The following is a 25,519-nucleotide window of genomic DNA, read 5'->3' as shown; positions in this document are numbered from 1 at the left end:
CTAAACAGGACTTCAGTTATGCCTCAATCTCTGCAACTGTTCACAATTTCCATTTATACATTTTATTTGTTTTCAGTGGAACACAGTGCTGTTGATTGGGGGATCTGTTGATTGACTGTTATGCTGTCCTGACACTGACAATCTACTTCCCAATCCTCCTGCCTCCCAGTCCTTTTTCTATTTATGTGTCTCTGCCCAAAATAGGTTTTATTTTGTTTTCCTGCCTTGCTAACTGGAGTGACCACAAGTACAAAATAAATAAAAAAACACCAGATGCTTCCTTTGTCAGTGCATCAGTTGGATTGACTTGCTGGGTCTAAAGCCATTACAGGCTTCTGCTACAGGCAGGTGACATCTCAGCCTGCGGTCTGAGTGTGGCTGTTTCTTGCACTTACAGTACACAGAGTGATGTGTGATTGTCTGCCTGACCTTCAGCCTGCTGGTTCACAGCATGGAAAGTGCAAAGTTTCTGCTGAAGCTCTTGCTCTTGGACCTGACTTGTAAGTCCAGCTGTTCTGCTTCCAATCTGATGTTGCTGCTGCTATTTCTGATGTTTTTGCCCACATTTTTAAGTGGAGTTTTATATCTCTGCAGATGTAAGGAAATTCAACTGCAGCAACTCCTTTTCTTGGACTGTACCATTTTAAGCTGCGGCTGGGTGAGGGGGTTATATGTTTTAATACAAGATCCTGCAGGATCAAGGGGGATCTCCTTGTATGCAAATAACTAGCAAGTCGAGGAGAAGGTCTCAGCAGGGAGGATTATGAGGGGATGTTTCAAGACGTGTAACTCCTCAGCTGCAATCTGCAATGGTTGAACCCAGGAAACATTTTGCTTCTTGATTTTCCATTGAAATCAAGGATGGAGTTTGTTTGTAGAGAATCCTACCCTGGGATCCATTTTTCTGTGTGATTCCAGCAAGTGTCTTCATTCTCTTGTAGACTTTTCAGAGGCATTATATGGGTAAAACCCTTGCTCTGGAAGGTGGGTTGCAGTGGTCGAGTTCTTCAGTGCACCCTCACATTTTCACGACAGTGGGACGATGCTGTACTCTGTTGGTCCACAGACATTTGGCCAGTGTCCTGGCTAAGAATTAGAGGTGTGCGGGGGAAACTGGGGGCAGAACCGATGCAAACAAGAGTGTATGATGAAGTCTCTTTTGAAATGGACATCTACTTTACAGTCAGAAGCTTTGGGACACGTCTCTAGCCTTGGGTGCTGGAAAAGCACTTGAACACCATCAGAATGAGCACAAGCACCATCAGTCAATTACAAAAGGCCACTTTACTAGGAACATCACATAGACTATGGTGATATCTGTAACGTCACAATTAAAAACAAAAAACAGCTGCAATTATGATGCAATTAATAATGATGCGATTAACTAGGCCTTTGGGAAGGTCTTGACTGGTGGATATATACAAAATCCAGTCAAAAATGACATGACTGTGCAAAAATACAATAATACTGAATAAAATGAAAGCATAACAGAGAACTTGGTTTCCCTGTTGGATTCAGTCTTTTAAAATGGCATTGGAGATGAATAGTGCATGTTTCAAGTTCAGGGAGTTGATAATTAACAAAAGTCAGAATGAAAATTATAGGCGCCTGTCTTGGCTCCAGGACAGGGCTGGGTGCAGCAAACTTTCAAGCTTCCCTGTTGACTCTTTTCAGATGCCGTTTGGTTTTCTATAACTTGTGCGCCAAAACCGTCCTCGGTGGATCAAGTCCACGGAACTGCTTGACCCGGCTGCATTTTGGGCAGCTTGTATGTGGGAGTGATGGGGTGGCCTTGTCAGTGGCTGCCTTTTCAGCCATGTGAACATGACTGAACAACAAGCAGGGTTTCTTTAACACATAGTAATTACAGTCTTGAATACCCTGCAAACGTTTAGCCTGCTGCTGGTGCCATAAAAAAGTTAATAATGATGCAATTAATTAGGCTTTCATTACTTGGGATATGCTAAGAGTATTTTGTTTGTCTGACAAGGACATTTTTCCCATTATGTGTGTCGTTTTCCTGGTTCTCAGTAAAGGCACATTCTCTTCCCAGAGGGGCAGGCCATTTTTCCTTTTCTTTGCAGTTTTTGGGACCGGATTACCTCAGCTCTGGAACTTTACAAGCCACACCTAATCACACTCTATTTTCCCATACAAAGCCATCTGGCATAATCTTTTGCTGAATTATTCCCTCCTTTGGAGCCTGGAGGAGCAATAAAAGATGTGGGCAATTAGACCCTTTTGAAACATGATGATTTTGAAAAGAGCCCCCTTGGGGAGAAGAGGACGGCGTTTGACCTCCATGTCCTGAAATGGTGGTCTTGTTTCTTGTTGTACATATAAGCTCCCTTGGTCTTTGCAGGGAGCTTTTCAAGCAGGAAGAACAATGGACTGTCGATGGTGATCATCAGTGATTAGAGGGTATGGTGAATATTTGGCTAGAAATGGAAAAAAAAATATTTGGAAGGTTTTATTCTTGTCAACAATGTTAAGTGCATGTTGCAAACATGCAGAGTGGCCATTTTGGAAGAAAGTGTTTCAGGTGTCACATGTTGTGCTAGATTAACTTTGGCTCCTTCCACATTCCCTTCACGTTGCTGTGTTTTTTCTTTAACAAAAAGAGTTCAGAAGAGGTTTGTTTTATGTATGATGGAGCTGGGGTTGGGTGGGCCTTCAGGACCTTGTGCTGGGGCACCCTGATAGAGCTAGCGCCTGCCTTGCAACTCTGCATTTTCATACAGGCTGTCCCAAACTCCACAAAATAGCCAATTGATCGTTCCAGGAGCCCATTAAGGCACTTGGGAGCAATCCCTCTTGGCTACTTCAGAGGGGAGGGAAGAAGCAGTTGCTTTGTGGGTGTTTTGTCCCCCTCCCCAGGGCCCAACGTGCCCCCGTGCAGCACGATCACTATGAGGAAGCTCATCCAAGATGGAAGGATGAGGAACTGTCAATAGCCACCAAGTCCTGATGGTAGCAGGATGAGCTGGGTAGAGTTGTGGTGTTCATCAACAAGGGCACATAACTGGGCCTTGCCCTGGGGCCTGGCACACTCTTGCATCAACCCTGCCAATGTGCATAAGGTAGTGTCTTAACTGTGATGCCTTATGCCAGGGGTGCCCAAACCCCGGCCCTGGGGCCGCATGCAGCCCTCGAGGCCTCTCAATGTGGCCCTCAGGGATACCCCAGTCTCCAATGAGCCTCTGGCCCTCTGGAGATTTGTTGGAGCCCACACTGGCCCGACGCAACTGCTCTCAGTGTGAGGGCGACTGTTTGACCTGTCATGTGAGCTGTGGATGAGGGCTTCCTCCACTGCTTGCTGTTTCACGTCTGTGATGCAGCAGTGGCAGCGAAGGAAAGGCTTGCTTTGTGCAAGGCCTTTTATAGGCCATGAACTATTGCAAGACCTTCATTCATTCATATAAGTTCATCTTGAATATATTCATTTATGTAAACTTATGTAAATTTCTTCAAATTTTAAATGTAAATTAATTCTTTTTGTCCCCGGCCCCCGACACAGTGTCAGTGAGATGATGTGGCCTTCCTGCCAAAAACTTTGGACACCCCTGCCTTATGCCACCGTTTCTGCTGATGTATCTGTGTTGACTGTATTGGGAAGAAGTAGCCTAACTGTGGGAGGAGGTGGTGGTGTCACAAAGGTTTAGTCCTCCTTTCCTTCCCAGGGATACTTATGCACTCCATTTTGCAAAGGAACATAGTGTATCAAACACACCACTACCAAGAAGGTACAAGTGGAACCTGAGACAGTTTCCATGCTTTGGCAAGTAGGACCCTTGTAATAGCCAATAGGTTACAAACTAACTGTTTATGCTGTTTTCTCATCTCAAAACATCCCAGCGGCACGGCACATAGATAGGTATAGAATAACCCAGCATATCTCTTCTATGAGCCTGAAAGTTCTTTAAAATATCTTAACCTTGAGACAAGTCAATCAAAAATTCTGAGAAGGAAACTGTCTCACAGACGTTTTCAGCTCTGATCCAAGGTTGAAAGGTAGAATTTTTTTTTTCACCCTGGCAGAAGTCAGTACCATTGGTACATCATCTTACATCTTATGAGAGATTCTCATAGGAGTTGTTATCTAAATGTACTTAAATGATTTTTTTTTCAAAAGACCAGACTAGTTCTCTGAAGTTAGTAGCCCTGAATTTCAATCCCCGTTTTAAGTCTAGCTGATAAATCCAAACAGTCAAGAAAGAACTTTACTTATTTTTACTAATAGCCTCTTCTGCTTTTAATAGTTAGCAAATGTTCACAAGGAGTTAAATACCTATAAAGATTGTGGACTTGGAAATCATTTGACTGTGATACCTTAATTGAAAGTACTTGTGAGAAAAAAGAGCTGTTGGGAATGAATTAGACTGTCTGCTGATAAGATGTGCTAGTGCCATACTCAATGAAATCTGTGCATCAGGAGATGTCCTATTCCAACCCCTGTTCTAACCCTAATCTAAAATCTCTCACCACATGCGCTGCCTCCGGTGCATTCTCGGCATCACCTGGCAGGACAAAGTTCCTAACAACACATTCCTGGAACGTGATGGAATCCCTAGCATGTATGCACTGCTGAAACAGAGACGCCTGCTTTGGCTCGGTCATGTCATGAGAATGGATGATGGCAGGATCCCAAAGGATCTCCTCTATGGAGAACTCGTGCAAGGAAAGCGCCCTACAGGTAGACCACAGCTGCGATACAAGGACATCTGCAAGAGGGATCTGAAGGCCTTAGGAGTGGACCTCAACAAGTGGGAAACCCTGGCCTCTGAGCGGCTCGCTTGGAGGCAGGCTGTTCAGAACGGCCTTTCCCAGTTGGAAGAGACACTTTGCCAGCAGTCTGAGGCAAAGAGGCAAAGAAGGAAGGCCCATAGCCAGGGAGACAGACTGCACTTGCTCCCGGTGTGGAAGGGATTGTCACTCCCGAATGGGCCTTTCCAGCCACACTAGACGCTGTTCCAGAACCACCTTTCAGCGCGCGATACCATAGTCTTTCGAGACTGAAGGTTGCCAATAGAGAGATGAACTCTGTCAAAACTTACTTCATGTACTGCTTTTTATTTTCAAAATGGGGGGTTTTAAGTTGCTGCTTTAAGAGCTCCCTCTTTGCCCAGTTAGCAGGTGTTCAGACAGGCCTGAGGAGAGGTCCTCAGCTTGGTTCCTGGCAGCGTCTTCTGCTAAAAAGATGTCAGGCAGCTTGACTGGTGAAGACCCCTGAGCCACCCTGGTGAGTTTGCACAAAGTGAGTTAAGCTGACTGACTAAAAGGCAGCTTCATGCGCTCACACAGGGTTGGTTGCTGCAGAATTGCATGGGAAGTGCAGCAATCTCACAAGATCCAAAATGTCAGCTCCCAAATCTCACAAGATTTGGGGGCGCCATCTTGAATCTCATGAGATTTCAAAAGATCTAAGATGGCAATGCCTGGGAGAACAGGTAGGAGATGCCGCTGGGGACGTTCCACGGCACCCTTGGGTGACATGACACCCTTAAGGCTTCATAACACACACTTCCCAAAACTCCTATGCTATAGGGACAGCATCAATCATAGAGATTTCCCTTGGCTTGTCTGACCTCTAGTTAACACCAAGTGACGTGGAAAAAGTGCTTGGTGCAGTATGTCAAGGATTCAATAGGGCCGCGACATTCCATCTTGTTTTTTATTTGTGTGTCGCCTCATGAAAGACAAGGACCATCTCTCCTTAAGGGAACAATAGTGAGAGCACTGCTTAAGAAGTCTGCCCTTTGTCCCCCGGTATGGTGCAGGAGGAACCACAGTCTGCTTTGGAAGTATAATTCCTGGCCAGAGTGTTTGAGCAGATGGTGGGGTACTGGCTTCTGGGATTTTGAGATGGAACAAACAAACCACTTCAGCCTGTTGTTCAGGATGAGAACTGCCTTGGACGCCCTGATCAGTGGCATGTACTGGGAGAAAAATGGGGTGAGTTGAGGTTGTTGATCCCAGTAGCTTTCCATTCTCCTGATTTCCCTGCGTGGGTGGGGAGGAGCAAGCAGTAGACCGCAGCATTTAGCCATCTTGGACACCTGCTTCTGTTCTCTGTGGAAATTGCCTTGTGGGACCTTGCAAGATTGTGTATTGTCGTTTGGTATGTGCATGAAACAGCTGGATGGGGTCCAGCGCGCTGGGTAACGAAACAACCATCAGTATACTGTTGAGGAAGCCTTATCTTCATTCCTCCGTGGTTGGGCAATGGCACTTTGTAATTTATGAACCAAGCAAGTGGTGGCATGCAATTTCTAGCAGCTGAACAACAAAAGTTCTAGATTGCGTGGAATAATCTACCACTCAGAAAGGTGCACAAGAAGCCGGCTTGAAGTTTTTCAGAAATTCAGACTCCTCTGTTTTTTGTCAGCTGCAGTAATTGAGTGCCCTTTGCTCCCTTCCACTATCCACTGGCTTCTCTGAAAGAAAGACTTGGGCTGCAATCCTATCCACACTTACCTGGGAGAAAGCCCCATTGACTGTAATGGGACTTACTTCTGAGTAGGCATACATAATTTTGGGCTGTTAATGTCAGGTTCCCTGAGACACTTTGAAAGTGGCACCAGTTCAGACAGACTGCATGGCCCAGCAGCCAAGTCGTTTTGCGAACTGCTCATCTTTATCGTACCAGAGCTGCTAGCCAGCCCACCGGTGGAATTGCATGTGCCAGCCAACTAAGCATCCCACCCTCTTGGTCCGGTCAGAGGGCAGATGACCAGGTGTTGATGAGCAATCCACTTCGATTAACCTCTGTCCTCCCTGAACCTAGGTTACTTGAAGTCAACCAAAAGAAAGCGCCTGAGTGTTCTGAGCTGGTTCTCTCAGGGTGAATCTGTGTGTATGGTCAGTTCCACCTACCTCACTGGGGCTCAGAGAGTAGAATGGAATCTGGAAGGCCAAGTCCCTGAGTAAGCATAGAGAGGATCCAGTGAACCAAGACATGCTAGGGAATTATTTTGCATTTAAGTTTGCCTGCAACTGTCTGCTTGTGTTTTTCCAAAGACCCGCACCTGGGCACTTCCAACACCCAAGTGATCTTCCAGGTGTGCTTGCTCTATTCTCCTTTGGTTTTATCCACCCCCCCACCCCCCACAGTGTTTGAATTTTAATAAACTCTTTTTATGTTAACTCTTTACCTGCTTGTTGTCAGTTGAACTCAGCCACAGCTTTGTCCTTGTCCTCCTGTCCTTTGGCTGCCTGCTACAGTTCAGGCCAGTGGTTCTCGAACTTTCTGTAGGCCTAGAAACTGCTGCCTGATTTATAAATGCCAAGGGCTGTGGCTGTAATGGTGATTGGGCAGCAGTGCTCCTCCAAGTAGCAGCTTTTTAAACCTTTGACATACAGTCTTATCTGCCCTGTCAGTTTTGCAAACCACCAAAAATTTGGTCACGACTGATGGGTGGGTTCTGGACCCACAGTTTGAGAACCACTGGTCTAGACTGTTTTAGAATTCTCCACCTAACTGGGAGGAGGCTTCCTAAGAAAGGACTCCCCCTGCCTTACTTTGGTCTTCCCAATGACAGCAGAGTCTGCCATTTAGGGACCTGTTGTGGGTGGATCAGGGGAAACCAAGCCTCCACCCTCCTACCTTGATCAGCTCTACCTGGGGAAAGAGGTGCTGTGCCATTGAACAAGGGTAGCATAGATTAACCAACCCAGTGAAACTGATAAAAGCTTGTACCCCTGCTGTAGAGTGAAGCAATGGCAAACACCAAGGCCCAACTTTCAGTTTCAACCATTTGCAGTGCTGACTCTTGTCTCATCTATGGCTTCCCAGCCATGTCAGACATGTGAATTGTGATTGCTGGATTTGGAATTGACAATAAAGAATGGATTGACTTGGCTAATTTATATATGACATATTGCCTCTTCATGCAACACGGAGACAATAGGAATGTTGACATATTAGATGATAATGGCATCCTGAAAGGAACCCAGCTTGTCTTTCAAAATGAGCGTCAGTCAACTTGTGCATGTACATGTCTGCTTGAAACTGGGTCAGGTTGCCTGCCAAGGAGTGTTGCCACAACACCCAGGAGAAGCAGGGAGGGAGCACCTGCAGTCAGTTAGGCAGAGACATCCACTTGTGTGGAACGTGGTGCTGTTTACCCCAGCAGAAGTAAAGGAATGTCATTTTGAAGGTCCATGTATTGACCTGAAATGTGCAGCAGACAGTCTGTGGTTTCCTTTTTCTTATTTCCAATACAGACGGAGCTTGTTTATCTGCGGATTTTACATTCACAGATCTGGCGCCACGCGGGTCCCCCAGACCCGCGATAAGCCAGACTGGGCCCCACCTGAACCCTTTGAAGGTAACCCGATCTGCACTTCCCGGGCCTCAGAATGCCTTAGAAGGCATAAAAACATAAGTTCCAGTTTCCTAAGAGAAACCAGAAGTCACATTTCTTTTGGCTCTGTGGGCCATTCTGATGCCCACAGAGGCTGCAGGTGGACAAGCACAACCTCTACTTAGGAGGGTTGAAGAGGCCGAAAACCACAAATTTTGTTATCCACAGTTTCCGGAATCCACGGTGGGGTGTGTGTGTGTGTGTGTGTGTGTGTGTGTGTGTGTGTGAGAACAGATCCCTTGTGGATACCAAGAAATGTTCATTTATCAAGAGAGGGAGTTGCTGGCTAGCTTTGTGCACCTGAGAGTCAGTTGTTGCTACTCAGCAACTTCAGCTATGATCTCTTTCACCATGATGCTACGTCATCGCTTCAGTTCATGGTTGTGGGGGACTAAAAATGGCAGCCACTAGGAGGTGTCCCAGTTTTTGCTCTCTGGCAGTCCCTGGTATGCTGCCGCCCCATTTCAGGACCTGAGAATGGGGTGAGAAAGCTGGGCGGGGGGGGCACATTGAACTAGGTCCAACTGGTAGAAAACTGCAAAAGAGAAGATTACATTTGGACGTCAGGAAGAAATTCTTGAGGATCAGGGAGGTTTGGCAGTGAAACCGATTGCTGAGGGAGGTGGTAGAATCTTCTTCACTAGAGATCTTTAAGCAGAGGCTGGACAGGCAGCTGTTGGAGATGCTTTAAGATTTCCTACTACAGGCTAGGGGTTGGCCTAGGTGACCTCAAGGGTCCCTTCCAACTCTAGAATTCTGTAGTTCACCTCACCACTAATTTATAGATACAGTCAAGAGGTTTCACAATCTACAGATAGCTTGCCTACTCTACCACTCTTCCCCTACGATGCATGGCCACTGAGAAGTGCGTTGAGGTGACAGGAAGGTCCAGCCAGTGCCCCGTATGCACAGAGCATGCCCCCTACCACATGTCCCCAAATGTTTTGCAACAGAAAGAGGACCTGTGGTGGAGATGCAGAGGTGTTCCTCAGCAGATGAGTCAATGAACCAATTCCCTCATGGGAGTGCAGTTGAAGATGACTGCCTGGATTTTCAGCTGATTTATTTTTTTATTGCATTGTAATTTACAGCTCTTTATAAATAAAAAGGCGGTGGCTTTGTTTCAGATAGGCTGCTCTTTGTCCCTGTCCAGGACAGTTTAGTGAATTGTGTCTGGCCTAACAATTTAATGGAGGAGAGCCGACTGTGTTGCTTCCCCTCAAGAATAGCTCGCTATTAAACAAATAATATAATCCTTTCTGCAGCACCATGAAACAAAATAACACCCTGCTAATGGTTTTTGTCTGATCCTTAGCAAATGCTCCTTCTCCCATTCTGACAAGGCCTCTTGAGGGCATGGAATGCCAGGCTGCAAACGATCTTGTTACTTGCAGTCTCCCTCTCACTGTCGCAGTCCCTTTGCGTTGCCGGCAGGGAATGGAGCTTACAGCGCGAAAGGCTCTCAGTGAAATGAAATTAGAAAAGATTACACAGGACAGGTTGTTCCCTTGGGAACTGATTAGGGGCACTTGGAGCACCAGCAGCAGCTCCAAGGTCCTCACCTTGAAGAGGCCAGGTAACTCTGAAGTCACTAGGATAGCAGCAGCAGTGCGGTTGTTTGCCTGCTCAGTGAAGGTTGACCGTTTCCTTCCCCCCCTCCATTTTTTCATGCCTTGCTTGCAGACAGCCTGCCTAGTCTTATCTGAAAGTCTGAGCCAGGGTCAAACATTTGTCAGCCCTTTGCCAGTGCCCTGTGCACAAAACAGTTGATCATGGCGGTGGATTTTAAAAGCTGCAGGATAACAGCTTCCAGTGAGTAGGCTAAGAATCTGAACGGTTTACCTTAAAAACTGCATGCACAGCTCACTCTTGTTGGTTGTTTTAGGCTTTTTTGCTTCATCTGCTCTGTTGAAACACACAGCTCTAGGCAGCCACAGTTGGTTGCAGGTTCCCAGAACATTTTCCTGTAGTGTACTGAAGACAAAAATGATGACCACTTTAGCTGATGAAACAGCTGTCAACTGAAACTGACATTTAAAACTACAAAACTGATGGCAATCTATTTTGCTAGCTCAAAACTTGTGGGAGTCAGAGGTGTCCAAGGAATTGTTAATTGCTCTGCAAATAACTCAGCTCCTGCAGTTTGCAAAATAGCTACCGAGCTCTTTCGCAGGGCGATTAGCAGCTGTCTTGCAAATTCCAGGAGCTGAGCTGTTTGTAGGGTATTTAGCAGCATCAGGCAATCTGATCTTGCCATCACCTGTGTTTGCAGCACTCTGTGACCCACCAAAAATCAGGTTGAAACCCACCACTGGGTCCCGACGCACCGTTTGGGAAACACTGCTGTAAAGGCTACTTATCAAAGACATTGGGATCAATTCATTTTGGCCAAAATAAGCTGCAGGTTCTCTCTTTGTGTCTGTGTCAAGTAGCTATCTCTGTTCTTGAACAGCTGCCAGCAGTAACTGTATACAGTGATTAACTGGGGAACACACTTTACTTCCTACAAAGACTTTTGGAAAGATACAACCTGATGAGTAAGAAGAATCCAGGATTTCCTCTTTGTTCTAAGAGCCTGATTACCAAGTCAGATATTTCCACAGATGTTTTGCAGGCTGAGGGCACAAGGCGGTTATCTTGATAAACCAACCTTGATTTTGCAGAGGTAGGAGAGGGTTTTGGAGGGTTGTGTTTGCTGTTCTGTGTCACTCTCAAGCGCTTTGTTGTGCAGTACATTTCCCCCAAATCTGTGCATTTGCAGAATGAAGTCAAGTCAAAAGGAGCTTAAGTTTATCATTCTTGCTTCAGTGAGTAAAGATGTTACTCCTTTTTGTCATAATTACAAGTGTTCTAAGACTATCTGATCCACTGCACATTACCAGCACTTGCTGAGAGACCAAGAGCCAATTGTAACAAAAGTCCTGCACTGCAGTCCATTAGGGCCAGTGCAACATCTGCTGCAGGTCTCCTCGGGGGAAGGGGGCATTCATCTCCTTATTCCAGGTGAAGCCCCAGCAGCCCCTTGATGCCGTGCTCAGGAGCTCCCCAAATCCTATGATTTACTTTCAGAGCAGGTAAGCAATTAGCGGATATGAGATACAGTTTTGTTTCATTAACATTTTTCTGAATGTTGCTTTTAAATTAAGGTTCTACCTGATAATTCCTATAATTTGTAGCTGCTGTTCCCATAATTTCTCTTTGTAATTTGTTTTTAGAGTGTTTTTATTTTTTATTTATTGTCGACAACATGAGGAGAAGCCAATTCTGGAAGTGGTTCATTCCAGAAGGAATATTGTCTGCTTATTATGGCGATTCTTTGTTACTTACTTTAGCTATCTGAGGGCCCAATTCTGTCCAATTTTCCAGTGCCGGTGCAGCTGTGCCAATGGGGCATGCGTGCATCTTGTGGTGGGGCAGCAGTCACAGAGGCCCTCTTGTGGTATGGGAACATTAGTTCCCTTACTTTGGGGCTGCATTGCGGCTGCACCGGTGCTGGAAAACTGGATAGGATTGGGACCTTAATTATCTTCACAGAAACTCAAGATTAAAATCTAGAAATGAATATAAAATTAGCTGCAAATGCACATGATCATAAGAACAGCCCCGCTGGATCAGGCCATAGGCCCATCTAGTCCAGCTTCCTGTATCTCACAGCAGCCCACCAAATGCCCCAGGGAGCACACCAGATAACAAGAGATCTGCAAGGCATTCTGGGAATTGTAGTTAAGAACATAAGAACAGCCCCACTGGGTCAGGCCAGAGGCCCATCTAGTCCAGCTTCCTGTATCTCACAGTGGCCCACCAAATGGTCCTGCCTGGGGAGGGATGATGACCACAGTGACCAGTGACCACTGGGAGCAGCCGACCAAAAAGCACAAGGGTGCTGGTGTCACAGACAGGCAGGAATGGCAGGGAAGAGGCAGGAGAGCAGAAAGCCAGATAGAGCAGCTCATCAGTTCATTATTTTGGCTCAGCAATCACCCATTAAATCCAAACCTGCTCTCGGTGTCAAATAAACATGCTTGCACAGATTGTAACAAAAGAATGAAGCTTGTGCCACTCTCTATTAAAAGGAAAAGTGAGGTGAATCCAAGCATTTACTAAATTAAGATTCCAGCTTGACATCAGTCTTTATGGAAGATTTTGCATGACAATGCCTATCAGTGGTAACAGTGCCAGCGACCAGACTTGCTGTAGAACACTGTTGGCCAAGTGGGCAGCTGTGGCACTAAGCGAATTGGCTCTAAGTGTTTATTGCCTGGCATCACTGTCCGGTTTCTCGAACGTTGTTAAAAAATTTAATTCCTGCAAAGAGTATTCCCAGGACAGGACCAAAGTTGGACGGGTCTGTTAGCCGATGTGATTGGCAGCTTTGGCCCAGCAGGTCTTCAAACACATGGTGCTTTTTGGATGTTTGATAAAGAAGCCGCACCAGGAGTGAAAGCTCTGCCACATGGCCTGCGTGCGTAACAGTGGTTTTCATACTTGTGAGATGGGACCGGTCCTTTTTTCATGGGCTGCTTTATTCTGCAGATACACTCTACAGGTCTGAGCTCTGTTTAGGTGCACAAATGGAGGCCCTTATCAGTGATTGTGTCCCATCTCTCTGCAGTACATTTAGACCGCATGCTACTACATCCAGATACAGGTGTTGGATGGTATATGCAACACAGGTTGTATCTGTATGTGAAATACTTTTGAATTTGGACTTTTTCAGATTTTGGAATATTTGTGTATACATAATGAGATATCGTGGGGAAAATCTAAACACAAAATTCAGCTATGGTTCTTATGCATCTTATACACATAGCCTGAAGGTAATTTTACACAATATTTTCAGTAGTTTTGTGCACGAAATGGAGCTTGTGTACACTGAACCATCAGAAAGAAAGGCGTCACTGTCACAGCCACCCTTGTGGACAATCTGTGGTTGTTTGACGCGCTCCTGGATGTGACCTTAAGAGTCTTCTGGTTGCATCTGGGAGGTACAGCGAGGTCCAAACCACAGATTTGATTATCCATGAGTTATCTGCGGAATCCCCCATGGATATCAAGGTCCAACTGTATTGACATTTGTATTTTGCATACAAAATTCAGTGTGGAAGAGATTTTGGTGCGTACTACCTCTTTTTCTTGCAAATCAAACACATTTTTCTGTTCATCACAAATGACAACTTAGGCCTCCCCTTACCCAGAATGAAATTTGAAGATACCACCAAGAGCCCGATCATGTTATGTCAAACCTTCAGAGTGCAAGTTAGATATTCCTAATTTAGCACCCAATCCCATCCATCCCGTCACTGCTGCAGCTGCAATGCAGCCCTCAGGTAAGGGAATTAACATTTCTTTACCTTGAGGAAGCTTCTGTGACTGCCTCCCCACCACAGGATGCAGTGCATGCCCTATTGGCATGGCTGCATTGGTGCAGGAAAGTTAGATAGAATTGGGCCCTTAGTAAGTTAATATCCTGGATACCTGTTTTCCGATTATTCATGGACTATATTTTATGGGAATCAGTCCTTTTATACTTGGCCACTGTGGGTACTTTGAACACAGCCCCATCAGCATTGAACTTAAGAGGAAACTGGTTTCTTGCTTGAGCTTCAAATGGAATATGATGGGGAAGTTGTGTTTATTCTTTTGGACATGTTTGAATATATGTGTCGTCAACAACAAAGCATTCATCAACTGTATAATCTAAGTGGAAAGTCTTCTATTAAGAGAAAGAGCAAATTGGCTTTTTCTGGGTCTGCTGTGAAGATCACAGGATTCCCAAGTGCAGGAAAGAACGGCTTTTGAGTGCTTTGAACTTCTGAGTGTGAATAAATGAATCACAGATCTCTAACTTGGCTCCCCTTGAAAAGGATGTACGCCTCTTGCCTTTTTTTATTGCTCAACTGGAAATTTTTAACAGCAACAAAGGCGGGCGGCAGGGAGGGAGTGTCTTGAAATTTCTTCCTATTCAAGGTTGCCCACTGAGCGTATGGTGAAAGCAAGTCTGATTGCCGGAATGAACTACTGACACACAAGCGAGGATTGCCCTGGTGACAGAGTCGTTCTCAGCTGCTAGAAAAATGCCTATGTTTTGCCAGTGTTCTCATATCCCCAGAGAGCTGCAGGGAGCATTGCAATCATGCGCTCCCATCTCACACCAAGGAGAAAGAGCGAAAGTTTGTTTCTTTCTGCCCTTCCGAAAGCCCTGCGAACACTTCTGACCCTGACCTCTTGGTCCTGAACCTGGTGTGGAATCTCTGGCCCACGTCATTCCAACACCAGTTGTGTCTGCTCTGCTGTGCCTTATCTCCCTTTCCTGGGTTTCCAAGCTCTGCCCTGACTCTTGACTTGCATTTTTCACATTGCATTTTGCAGTGGCTGTTGCACTTGCGAAATCTGCTGCTGACACGGAGGTGCCAGATTCTGATTTGCGTGACTGACAGTGGGGGGTTTCTGCCACTCTTTCTCCCCATTCCCACCTCCGGTTTCTGCAAGTTTTCCTTTCCAGCTAGCTTGGAGCATGTTTGTGGGCTTGGCTGTTGCAAAGATAAGTCTCCGGTGTGCCTTTGGTGACTCCTGTTCATTTTCTTATGCATAGTTTGGAGAAAAAGCGCACCAAATGTTACACAGGATGGATTTTGAGAGCCAGCAAGCCTTAGGAGGCCCGTCCGATTCTTGGAGATCTGTATTCTAGTCCCGCCTGTGTCATCGTAGACTTAATTGTGGTGATTTGGACAAGCCACTGTCCCAGAGCCTCAATTGTCCATTAAGTAGTAATTAAATCCTCACGGAGTTCTTGAGAAGATGAATGCAGGAAACCAGAGGTAGCAAAAAACCAGAGAACAAGGGTGACAGGCCGGGTTGTTTCTCATTGACTCCTGACAGGGGTGCGGCATTGTGGAAGCAGAAACATCATTTAGCCTAAGCAGCTAATTAGAGAGGTCAGATTAGCCTATTATTTTTGTGAAATAACAAATTGGCTCTGGATCTGTCATCTGTCATCTGTCACTCATTTGCATTCAGGGCTTTAGCCGATCAAGTGCACTTTGATCCCTGTGCATGTAGCATTTGTTGCATTAAGGCATGAAATTGCTCCAAGGCTGTTTGCGGCGCCATTTCTGGCTTTTAGGGAAAAGTGCCAGTGTTCAGAGTTTGGCCCTGGAGGCTCTCAATCAGTGAAGGAAGGTTTCTCCCTTCTCTCCAAGGACAAGGAAGCAGTTTTGAATTTTGTCAGAGCAGTCAGAGATTTTAGAGAACAGTTTGAGAGCAGTGGATGTGGTTTGCTGGTTTTGTTGCCAAGGAGTTGGCTGCCCCAAAGCCCCCAAACCAGTTTCGATATTCTGTGAACTGGAACAGCATCTGAAGCTGCCATCTCTCTTGGTTGCCTTGAACTGGAACCAAACCCTTCAGCACAGGAACTGTTAACCAGTTCAAACTAAGGGGTTCAGTAAATGAACACGTAGACCAGGGTGTCAAACATGAGGCCTCAGTCCAGTGTCCCACTAGTTGCAAAGCTAAGTTCCTACCGTGCCGGAGGAATCCATACTGGGAATTCTTCATCTGCCTTCACCTTTAGGGGTTTGTTCTGAACTACTCAGCCTGAACCCAGCAGTAGTGACCCAAGTTATTCAAATGTCCACACCCCAAAATTCAAGCCTAGCACATTCATCGCTTTGTCTCTGCTCTCGGCAGGTTTTCCCTGCTTTTCTTGACGAAGAGATGGGATCACTTCCTGGTTGTCATTTGGGATATAACTTGGAATGATTTAACCAAGAAAGTACTCAAAGCCCATACTTTGATTCTGAACACCTGACATTTTGGATATTATTATTATTATTATTATTATTATTATTATTATTATTATTATTATTATTATTATTATTATTAACAGTATTTATATGCCGCTTTTCAACGAAAAGTTCACTAAGCGGTTTACAGAGAAAATCAAACAAACAACTAATGGCTCCCTGTCCCAAAAGGGCTCACAATCAAAAAATCAAGTCGTCAATGTATCTAAAAATCAAGATACATCTGGTTTGAATCCCTGGGCTCCTTGGAAGATCAAAATGGGACTAAATTCACAACTTGTAAGTCTTTGGCTAAGGGGGCTGTACATTTTGTGATACTCTAAAAGGATATTTTGCCACTGTGTCTAACTGCACAATTGCGCCTCTTGTAAAGTAGTTGCTTTAAACCTGAATGCTTCTTAGCTACCCACCCTTTTTAAAGACTCTATGAAGCCAGTGCAACTAAGAGCAAATGCATGTGACAGTAATGTCCACAGGCAACACGCAAGTATTGCCTGTGTTCATACTACATACATACTGTATTCATACTACACAGTATTCATTTGCTTCTTTCATGGATTTCATCTTCCAAAATAAATATATGTTCTGGTTCCAAAAAATTAGAAAACAAATTTCAGTAGTAATGGGCTCTGTAGACCTTCTGGAAAATCGTTCCTGGAAAGAACAAACAGTATACAGGATTGAAACCTGACATATTAATGTTCTGAAGGAAATCTGCATTTCTCGTTTTTCTCATTAACAAGCAGAGCCAGATGTGTTCTGTAGCCTCCCGTTACAGGGGCTGCAGTTTGCCAGAAAATGTAGTAGCAGGCATGGTGAACACCTAAGCCCTCTTGATCCATTGAGAGCAAAAGTCTTATAAATCTTTCCTCAGGCCTTTGGAAATCTGGTTCCCCCCCTCCCCTCCAATCCTCAAAGTGCATATCAGTGACTGTGACAAGCCTGAGATTTTCCTGCCAGGAAGAGCAGATGGTTTCTGAGTCTAGATTGAGTTGTAAAATTACAGTGATATCCTGAATTTTAGCTCCTGTTAACTCAGCAAACCCCTCCCTAGGTATAGTAGAAGACTCAGGGCCAAATCCTATCCAACTTTCCAGCCCTGGTTGTAGCTGTGCCCATGGGATGTGTGCTAGATCTTGTGGAGGGAGGGTAATCACAGAGGCATCCACAAGGTAAGGGAATGTTTGTTTCCTTGCCTTGGGGCTGGATTGCAGCTGCACCAGTGCTGGAGAGGCTTAGGCCCGCAGAACCCAATCCTATGCATGTCTACTCAGATGAAAGTCCTATTATAGTTAATGAAGCGGGTAGGTCAATATGCATGGTTGGTGCGTAAGAGGGTATGCCAGCCTGATCCAGGTTCTTCACTCCCAAGTGCTACCTTTTAGTAGCCTGTGATCTCTAGGAGGCAAAGCACACATTTTGTCAGATTTCAATGGAAACTTTTTTGCAATTAAAATGTATGCTTGAGGAATATGATTTGTATTTGAACCATGGCAGGAGCAAAGTGTGAGAGCCCACTGCTCCCTCAGTGGCCGCTTTGTTCCATTTCAGGCAGCCTCCCAGCTGCCTTTTAAATAAAGACCCCAAAACAGGCCAGCTCATGTCTTTAACGGAATGTATGCCTTGGCTCTAAGAGCCATCCTTGAGCTCCACAGCAAATGTGATCCCCTTTTGCCAAGGGTTAACCCTGTCCAGTTTGCCTGCATCTGCTGATGCTACTTTTTTCTTTCCCTTTTACCTCTGAAGGTTGGATTCTGCCCGGGACCACGTTCTGCCCATTGATTATTACTTCCCACCCCAGAAGACCTGCCTGATCTGCGGGGACGAAGCTTCTGGGTGCCACTACGGAGCTCTCACCTGTGGAAGCTGCAAAGTCTTTTTCAAGAGAGCAGCTGAAGGTAATCCGCTTTGTGTGTGTGTGACACAGGAGTATAGAGGAAGAAAAAACAAAGAGTCCTGGAGCCAGGAGTGCTGCTGGGGACTGAAAGTGGTCTAGTCTGCTGACAAGCTGAAAAGTACAAGGATGACAGCAACTGTTACCCTGCACGTGCTCAATCTCGTCTGATCTCGGAAGCTAAGCAGGGTCAGGCCTGGTTAGTACTTGGATGGGAGACCGCCTGGGAATACCGGGTGCTGTAGGCTTATACCATAGTCTTTCGAGACTGAAGGTTGCCAACCATCTCCCTATACTGAACACTATCTCCCGATCTTGTCTGATCTTGGAAGCTAAGCAGGGTCAGGCCTGGTTGGTACTTGGATGGGTGACCGCCTGGGAATACTGGGCGCTGTAGGCTTCTACCATAATCTTTTGAGACTGAGGGTTGCCAACCAGGCATGGTGACACTTCACAGCTGGGATGATTGAGAAACTGGATGAAAGTTTTGCAGCTGACAAAGACTTCTTTAGCAAGCAAAATCTTCAATAAGTAGTTCAGCAGATGTACAAAAATGAGTTTGCCCGGCTTTGCAGTGGTCTCTTAGGCTCAAGCTAGTTCCCTTCTTTCTTTGCCCTTCAAGAGAGAGTGATGGTGAAGGGGGGGCAAAGGGGAGGGGCAGTTCTCTAATTCCAGATTGCCCTGACAGATTGCTTTGGTGGAATAAAGACCTGGTTAAGGATTGAGAACTCTTCCTGACCTCTTTTACCCATCAAGCTTAACAGCCCTCCTGTTTGCAAATCTGATTGGACTGCTGGCAAGATCTGACCACCTCCTCAGGACCAGCCTGTATCATCACTCTCCCAAAGCCTCCAGTGGAAGCTCTTCCCTGGGTGAGGTTGGCTGTATAGTATGCATCCTTCTCAAGAGTGGTTTTTGTTTTGATTTAGAAATTTCAGGAAAATTGGAAATTTCATTCAGCAGAATGATAGGAAAAGAGCCTGGGCCTGAAATGTGCAGGCGAGGAAGAAAGCCCAGCGCTTCAGACTCCCATACTTTCGTACTGTAAGCATGTCCATAAACCAGCAGAGCCCGCTGGGATGTTGGAGGCACTTCACCAATGCCAGTCGTAACTTTTCCTGTTAACGCAAACATCTAACTAATGTCTTGGCTGCTGGCAGTAATAAGTCATCTGCTGTGTTTTATAGTGTCATTTAGCAGAGCGGTGCTTCTAGATCCACCAGCCAGGGCACTTGCACTGGGGTATCAGCATGTTGCTCACTTTCATATATTTTCCCCTCCATCATTGGGGGGGGGGCTCTGTTATTCCATATGACCCACTGCAAACCCCAGACTTCATTTGCAGAACTTGGGTGAACTGCTGAACTGCTAGTTCCCTATTGAAGCGATTCTTCTAACTGCAATTGCATGTCTAAGAGCACTCATGGCACTTCTCCTCTTGTGACACGGAAAAACACGCCCCTTCCTGTCTGTCACTTCTGCAGAACCTCTGGTCTGTGCCCTCTTCATATGTCACCTTGACAGTTGCAACCTTTTCCTCGATGGTGGAGACTTCTTTGGGCTTATTTGGGTTCTCTCACCTTTGTTCAGGACTCTGCTTTCAGAACCAGCCACTTCTCTACTCCGTGGTACCCCTTTTTTCAGACTATAGATTGTAAGCACCTTCAGGCAGAGACCTGTCCTCTTGTACTTTGGTGAGCAACAGGCGCCAGGCCTGTTTTTGGACTATACAACTTCAGATTGATGTGTGTATGCATGCGCGTGCATGAGAGAGAAAGCGAGAGAGAGAGAGAAGGGCTGATGTTCTCATATACTGCAGAGTGCTTTTCTGGGAGGAGTGTTCCAAAATCTTCTGTCTCCTGACCCTGAATTTGGCCATCCCAGCTTAGCTGCCTTTGTTGCATCCCTATGTAGAATGGTGCTTCTGGATTGAACTGTGACCCTGTAACCCCTTGCAGATCTCAGTTGCAGATTTGGAGAGCCAGAGTGGCATCATCGTGACGTAGTCTTACAGTAGTGAACAAAATGTATTTTTCATATTAACCAATTAATTATCAGTTATGGCAATAAGCAAAAAGAGGGAGCTGAACTGTCTGAATGCCTGGTGGCTTATTAAATGCTCCTGGAACCTTAAGTGCTCCTGGAAGTACTCCTTTAAGGGTGGCAGGAGAGAGGGATGAGTGCCCTCTGAGAGAGCTTGTAAATGCCAAGCTGCTTCTGAATCAGGCCAAGTGGAGTTCATCCATAAGCATGCAAAACATCTTAAATGTACACCTAATGAAATCCACCAGTGGCTGCAAGAGCTGTGCAGGCTCTTGTGCTTTCCTACGATTGTGCCTGTGTTTGCAGTTCCCATTTGCACACAAGACCTGTTCCTCTGGGGCAGTCCATGCCACACTGGTCCTTGCTTGAAAAGCTTCCACTCTCTTCCTCCACCTTGGGGCCCTGGGTTAGTGGTAGATAATGTAGACACCGCATGTTGCTGTCGGAGGGGGAGGTAAAGAACCCTGAATTCACCAAGGCGATGCTTCCTTTCTTTGACTTCTTTGGATGCAACTAGAGTTCTCAGGCTTGAGCCTCAGAGTGCTTCCCAACCCTCTCTTTGCCTCCCATTGCAAGTGATAAAAGCACACGGCTGGTCAGTGTGCCTTGCTCTCACCAGCCCCCAATGCTCTCTGTTTACAAAGCCGCCATCCAATTTGCGCATCTCGATTTACTTGTCAGACTTCAAAGTGAAATAACAGCAGGGATTCGTAATTGAGTTTCGAGGTCCACTGGCAAAGGTCTTGCATGTGCAGGGATCCCAGAAGTGGAAGAGCACAGAGCAATGAGGCAGGCCAGGCACCAGGGCCTGTCCTAGATCTGCACAAGCAGAGCGAGAGGCCGTGTATGTCGGACTGCAGCAAGGAGGCTGGTTCATGCTCCTTTTTTACACTATGTATCGTGCACAGCAAATTTGCTGGGTTTTTTGCGTTCTCATCTTTAAAAAAAGACACCCCCCAATAAAAAGACACCCCCCCCAGTGCATTTTCATCATTTCTTTGCATCAGCTGTCTGGAGTGCCTGTTGCAAACCCATTTTCAGCACCCAGCAGCATCACCGTCTCTATATTTACTTAGTTAATGCGGGTTAGTGCATACAAAACAGTGCATTTACTTACTTGTATGCGGGTTAGTGCATACAAAACACCTATGTTTAGGAGGGAAGCAGGAGGGCATCTCTGATTTCATGTGTAGGTGCAGCGCAGCCAGGGACAGACGGCACAAGCCTATATCATACAGGCCAACTTTCTCAACATGGTGGGTCATGACCTAATTTCTGGTGGGTCCCTCAGAGCCTCCAGTGAAAACACTGGGTGATGGAAAGATCAGATAACTAATTGATTCAAACTCTGAGGCTATTCAAATCTCAGCTGCTAACTGCCCTGCAAAGAGCTGAACTCCAACAGTTTGCAAGCTTGTGTAAAGACAGGCAGATAAATGTTTGAGCGTCTTTTTCCTGGTGTGTTTTTTTTTCCAAGTCTGCCCATGATAGATAGTGGGAGGAGAGGAAGACTGGGGCTGCAATCCTAACCACACTTTCCTGAGAGTAAGCCCCACTGAACAAAATAGGACTTACTTCTGAGTAGACCTGGTTAGGATTGTGCCCTGGGTCACATAACTAAGCCCCTCAAGCCTTGACGTTATTCATTAGGACTGCCTCATTACAAGAAATAGATCATCCCCCCAATAAATATTTGTTTGTTTGCATATTTATACCCTGCTTTATCTCCCTCCCAAGCATTAAATAAATAAATAAATATTGTTTCTTTCTATATCACCTTTTTAAAAAGTCTTATAAAGCTAGGTGGGTCCCGGTAGAGTGTCATTGCAAAAAGTGTGTTCTGGTGCTACAAAGTTTGAGAACCACTGATGTGTGTTTACTTGCAAATCTGATCCATTAAATTCAGCTCTGTGCCCACTCATCTGGGGTTATGGCCTATTGAGCAGAGTGGGTTTTGCCCATGAGATTAAGGCTGCAGTCGTGCATGCTATTACCTGCGAATAAGGCTAATTGAGCAGAGTGGAATTTACTTGTGAGTCAGCATACATAGAATTGCATGGGAGATGAAAGGTCCTGAGTACCAAGCAGGCATCCCTGACTGGCAGAAACTGCAGTTGGCAAGCACCGTGAAATAAGTAAATAAATGACATCAGTTCAAACAGCCATAAAAGCAATTTTAGACCACACCTTAACCCAATTATTCTTAAACGTTTTAACACTGGGACCCACTTTTAAGAATGACAATCTATCAGGACCCACCAGAAGTGGGTGCTCCTTTTTTTTAGCAGGGGGAGAGTAACTGGCCCACCTCACCCCAGCACTATCTGTTCTAGTGGCTGTCTGCTGGTATTCTTTGGCATCTTTTAGATTGTGAGCCCTTTTGGGACAGGGAGCCATTTAGTTATTTAATTTTTCCCTGTAAACCACTTTGTGAACTTTTAGTTGAAAAGCGGTATATAAATACTGTTAATAATAATAATTAATAATGTCATGGCTGGAAGTGACGTCATCAAGCAGGAAAATTTTTAACAAACCTAGGCTGCAATCCTATCCACACTTACCCAGGAGTAAGCCCAATTGACTAAGTTAAAAACATATATATATATAGAGAGAGAGAGAGAGAGAGAGAGAGAGCTGTTAAAAGTACACCTCTGTAACATTTCTCCAAATGTGGTCACATACCACAGTAGCATCAAGTCTAATATATTAAAAATAAAATATTGAAATGAATGGGGACCCACCTGAAGTTGGCTCGCAACCCACCTAGTGGGTCCCAACCGAAGTTTGAGAAACGCTGCCTTAACCAATGCAGTATTCACAGCAGATATTGGGGAGAAGTATCTTCCCAGATTTAGGTTAAGATGGTACCTGCTTACTTCAGTGTAACCTGATCCTAGAGTGACTGTAATCGCGAAAGTCTGGGTAACAAATTAGCTTCTCAAGACTTGCCATACCTTGTTCCATCTCCTAAACAAGCTCATTGCAGAACCTTGGGGCCACTACGGTTTTCAGAATACATTGGATTTCAGAATTCTGGATAAAGGATGCCCAACCTGGTTTGGAACACAAATGTCCAGGATGCAAAAAGAAGGGGGATGCAAATATCCAATACCAGGATGCATTTGTCCAGAACACAAACAGCAATTTTGGTCTTCAGGTTCCATTCCTGGGGGCTGAGTCCCAGCTCCCAAACCCATGTCAGATGAAGAAGTCACCGTTTCTGCCCTTGGGTGGATTCCTACCCCTTGCCCTTTCCCAGCACAGCTGATCTCTGATGTCAGGTGGACTCCCTCTGGGACTCACCTGGCATCTTCTGAGTTCACAGTGGCCTCTTTCTCTGGCCAGCTCCCCACTGACCTTCAGAGGACTGACCAAGAACTACCTGTCCAGGAGACTGACTCCCTTCCTGTGTGTGTTGTCAGTCTGTATGGCTCTCCATTGGCAGCTTTTGTTGTCCCTAATTGGACCTTTTAATATTGTATTGTCAAAAAACCAATAAAATAGCACGCTGCTTTGTTGCGACTGTAGTGAGGGAGAAATATTTTGGAGGCCAGTGGGCAGATTAAATATAGGAGCTGCAGTGTCCAAACACTTTCCTGGCTGTGTTTCAGAGCAAGCCTTGCCCGGGGGGGGGGGGGGCTTCCTTGAAGAGCCAGGAATAGGATCCTTGCTGAGCTACCACCACATAAGTTACTGCAGTCACCAAGCAATTGCAGGGCTGCTTGTGGGGAGCAGGTTAAGCCAGGGGGTTAAGGCTAGGAATGGGCTGTGTGTCCCCTTCTTTGGGTCTTTACAGTTTGACCTTCTCTCCTTGAGGTCTTCTGCATGCAAATCAGGGGCTCTGCCACTGAGATGCAACTTGGGGGAATGTGGATGTGTGTTGGACAGAACCCCTTGTGTTCTCCTTTGTGCACAACTCTTGCTGCTGCTATTTCAGGCAGTGTGGAGGGATGGGAATTGAGACTGACCCAGCCAGCGTTGGCTTGCTTGAGAACCTGTAGCCCTTAACAACCCTGCATCAATGAGGTCAACTGGTGGGGTGACCAGTCAGCTCCTCCTGCATTCACTCCGCTGCCTTTACAAGGGGAGAGTGCAAAGCCAGGAGGTCTTTTGAGGTTACAGCTACATGTAGGGACTAGAAGGAGGAAACTGGAGATGACTTTGGGCAAGAGACTTGATCTCAGTGGAGGAGGAGGTGTAGCTGCTCCCTTGAATTACCAGGTCCTCAAAGTCTGTACGGTAAATCACACAAAGATTCCTATTTTATAGCAATTAATTAGTTTAGGAGAGTCAGGCTTGCTGGGCACATAATAACCCATGGGGGCTGCATTTGACAGTGTTTGTAATTTGGGGATCCTGTTTGACACTCTGGAGATGTACCAGGAGCCTGAAATCCACACCTGAACTGCACTTTAAAATGTGTGATTGAGAGACTGCAGGTGTTCTCCAAACTGTCTTCAAAAGCAAAACCTGTCAAGTGTTCCAAGGCTATGTGAGGGAGACAAAGCATACAGTATTTGCATCACTCTTTCCCTTCTCACACTTCTTGGCCAAGGTGCAAAAGGGGGACATGTGCATCCTTTCCATGGCAATCCACAAGCACTCCCAATGTGAAACTAGTGACAGGTGAACTCATCTCAGGCACTATTTAGTTCCCCCCCCCCTTTTTGTAAAAAAATTTTTTTTAGGAAATTCTCTGGAAGAGCTTAGGATCAAAAAGACCGAACCAGGGACATTTGGCCCCTTTTGGCTCTGCAACTGACGATTCTTCTGAGCATGGTCAGTGCACCTGACGATCTTGGGAAGTGATCCTCTTATTGCCTCCTGACTCATTTAATTAAGCAGAGAGGCATTTGCCATTTCCTATGCCCTCTGGCAGCTTGGACCCTTCTGAGCGAGTGCAGAATTATTGAGGAATACCCAGCGACCTGTGCAGCTGATAAAGCACCAGCAATCCCTGCTGCCCCCCTCCCACCCTTGGCCAGAGCAGGAACTGGGATGGGGCGGGCCCCGATAATTATGAGCTGGGCTGAACGAACCCTCAAGAGGGCCGCTTGTTTTCTGAGCTATGGGGGGACATTTCTGAGCCCCATCCTTCTGACTCTTGGTGCTCTCCTTAGCAGAGGAAGGTTTTGAGTAGCAACTGCAGGGGGCAAACAATGGGAGAGGAGTGTTGGTTGCCTTCAAGCTTTGGGGCTTCCTGGATGGCTGCAACTGGCCGGCCACTTTGAGAAACAGGTTGGGTCTTTGCAGAGTTAGCCTTAGACCTGCATTCTGGCAGAATTCAGACATGCCAAGTCAGGAGTCTTCCACAAGCAGGTGGACTGAGACCCAGGAGCAGGCTGCATTCCCTGGCTAGTGCTGCTCCCACTGCTATTTTTGTTTTAGGCCGAGACCTGCACTAGCTGGACAGCGGC

At 45.9% G+C, this 25,519-nt stretch overlaps 1 protein-coding gene and 1 pseudogene across 1 annotated transcript in view; both read left to right on the top strand.

Annotated features, from left to right (window-relative positions):
- AR (androgen receptor) overlaps positions 1 to 25,519 on the top strand; it is a 156,339-nt gene that overhangs the window by 52,016 nt on the left and 78,804 nt on the right. Inside the window, exon 2 of the mRNA XM_066640207.1 lies at positions 17,912 to 18,063. Within this exon, the coding sequence (XP_066496304.1) occupies positions 17,912 to 18,063 (152 nt within the window). The remainder of the gene's footprint in view (positions 1 to 17,911; positions 18,064 to 25,519) is intronic.
- LOC136663298 (5S ribosomal RNA) lies at positions 18,188 to 18,307 on the top strand (annotated as a pseudogene).

Source organism: Tiliqua scincoides, chromosome 12 (assembly GCF_035046505.1).
Source record: "Tiliqua scincoides isolate rTilSci1 chromosome 12, rTilSci1.hap2, whole genome shotgun sequence".
Lineage (NCBI taxonomy): Eukaryota > Metazoa > Chordata > Lepidosauria > Squamata > Scincidae > Tiliqua > Tiliqua scincoides.
This window is presented reverse-complemented; position numbering and strand designations above follow the sequence as displayed.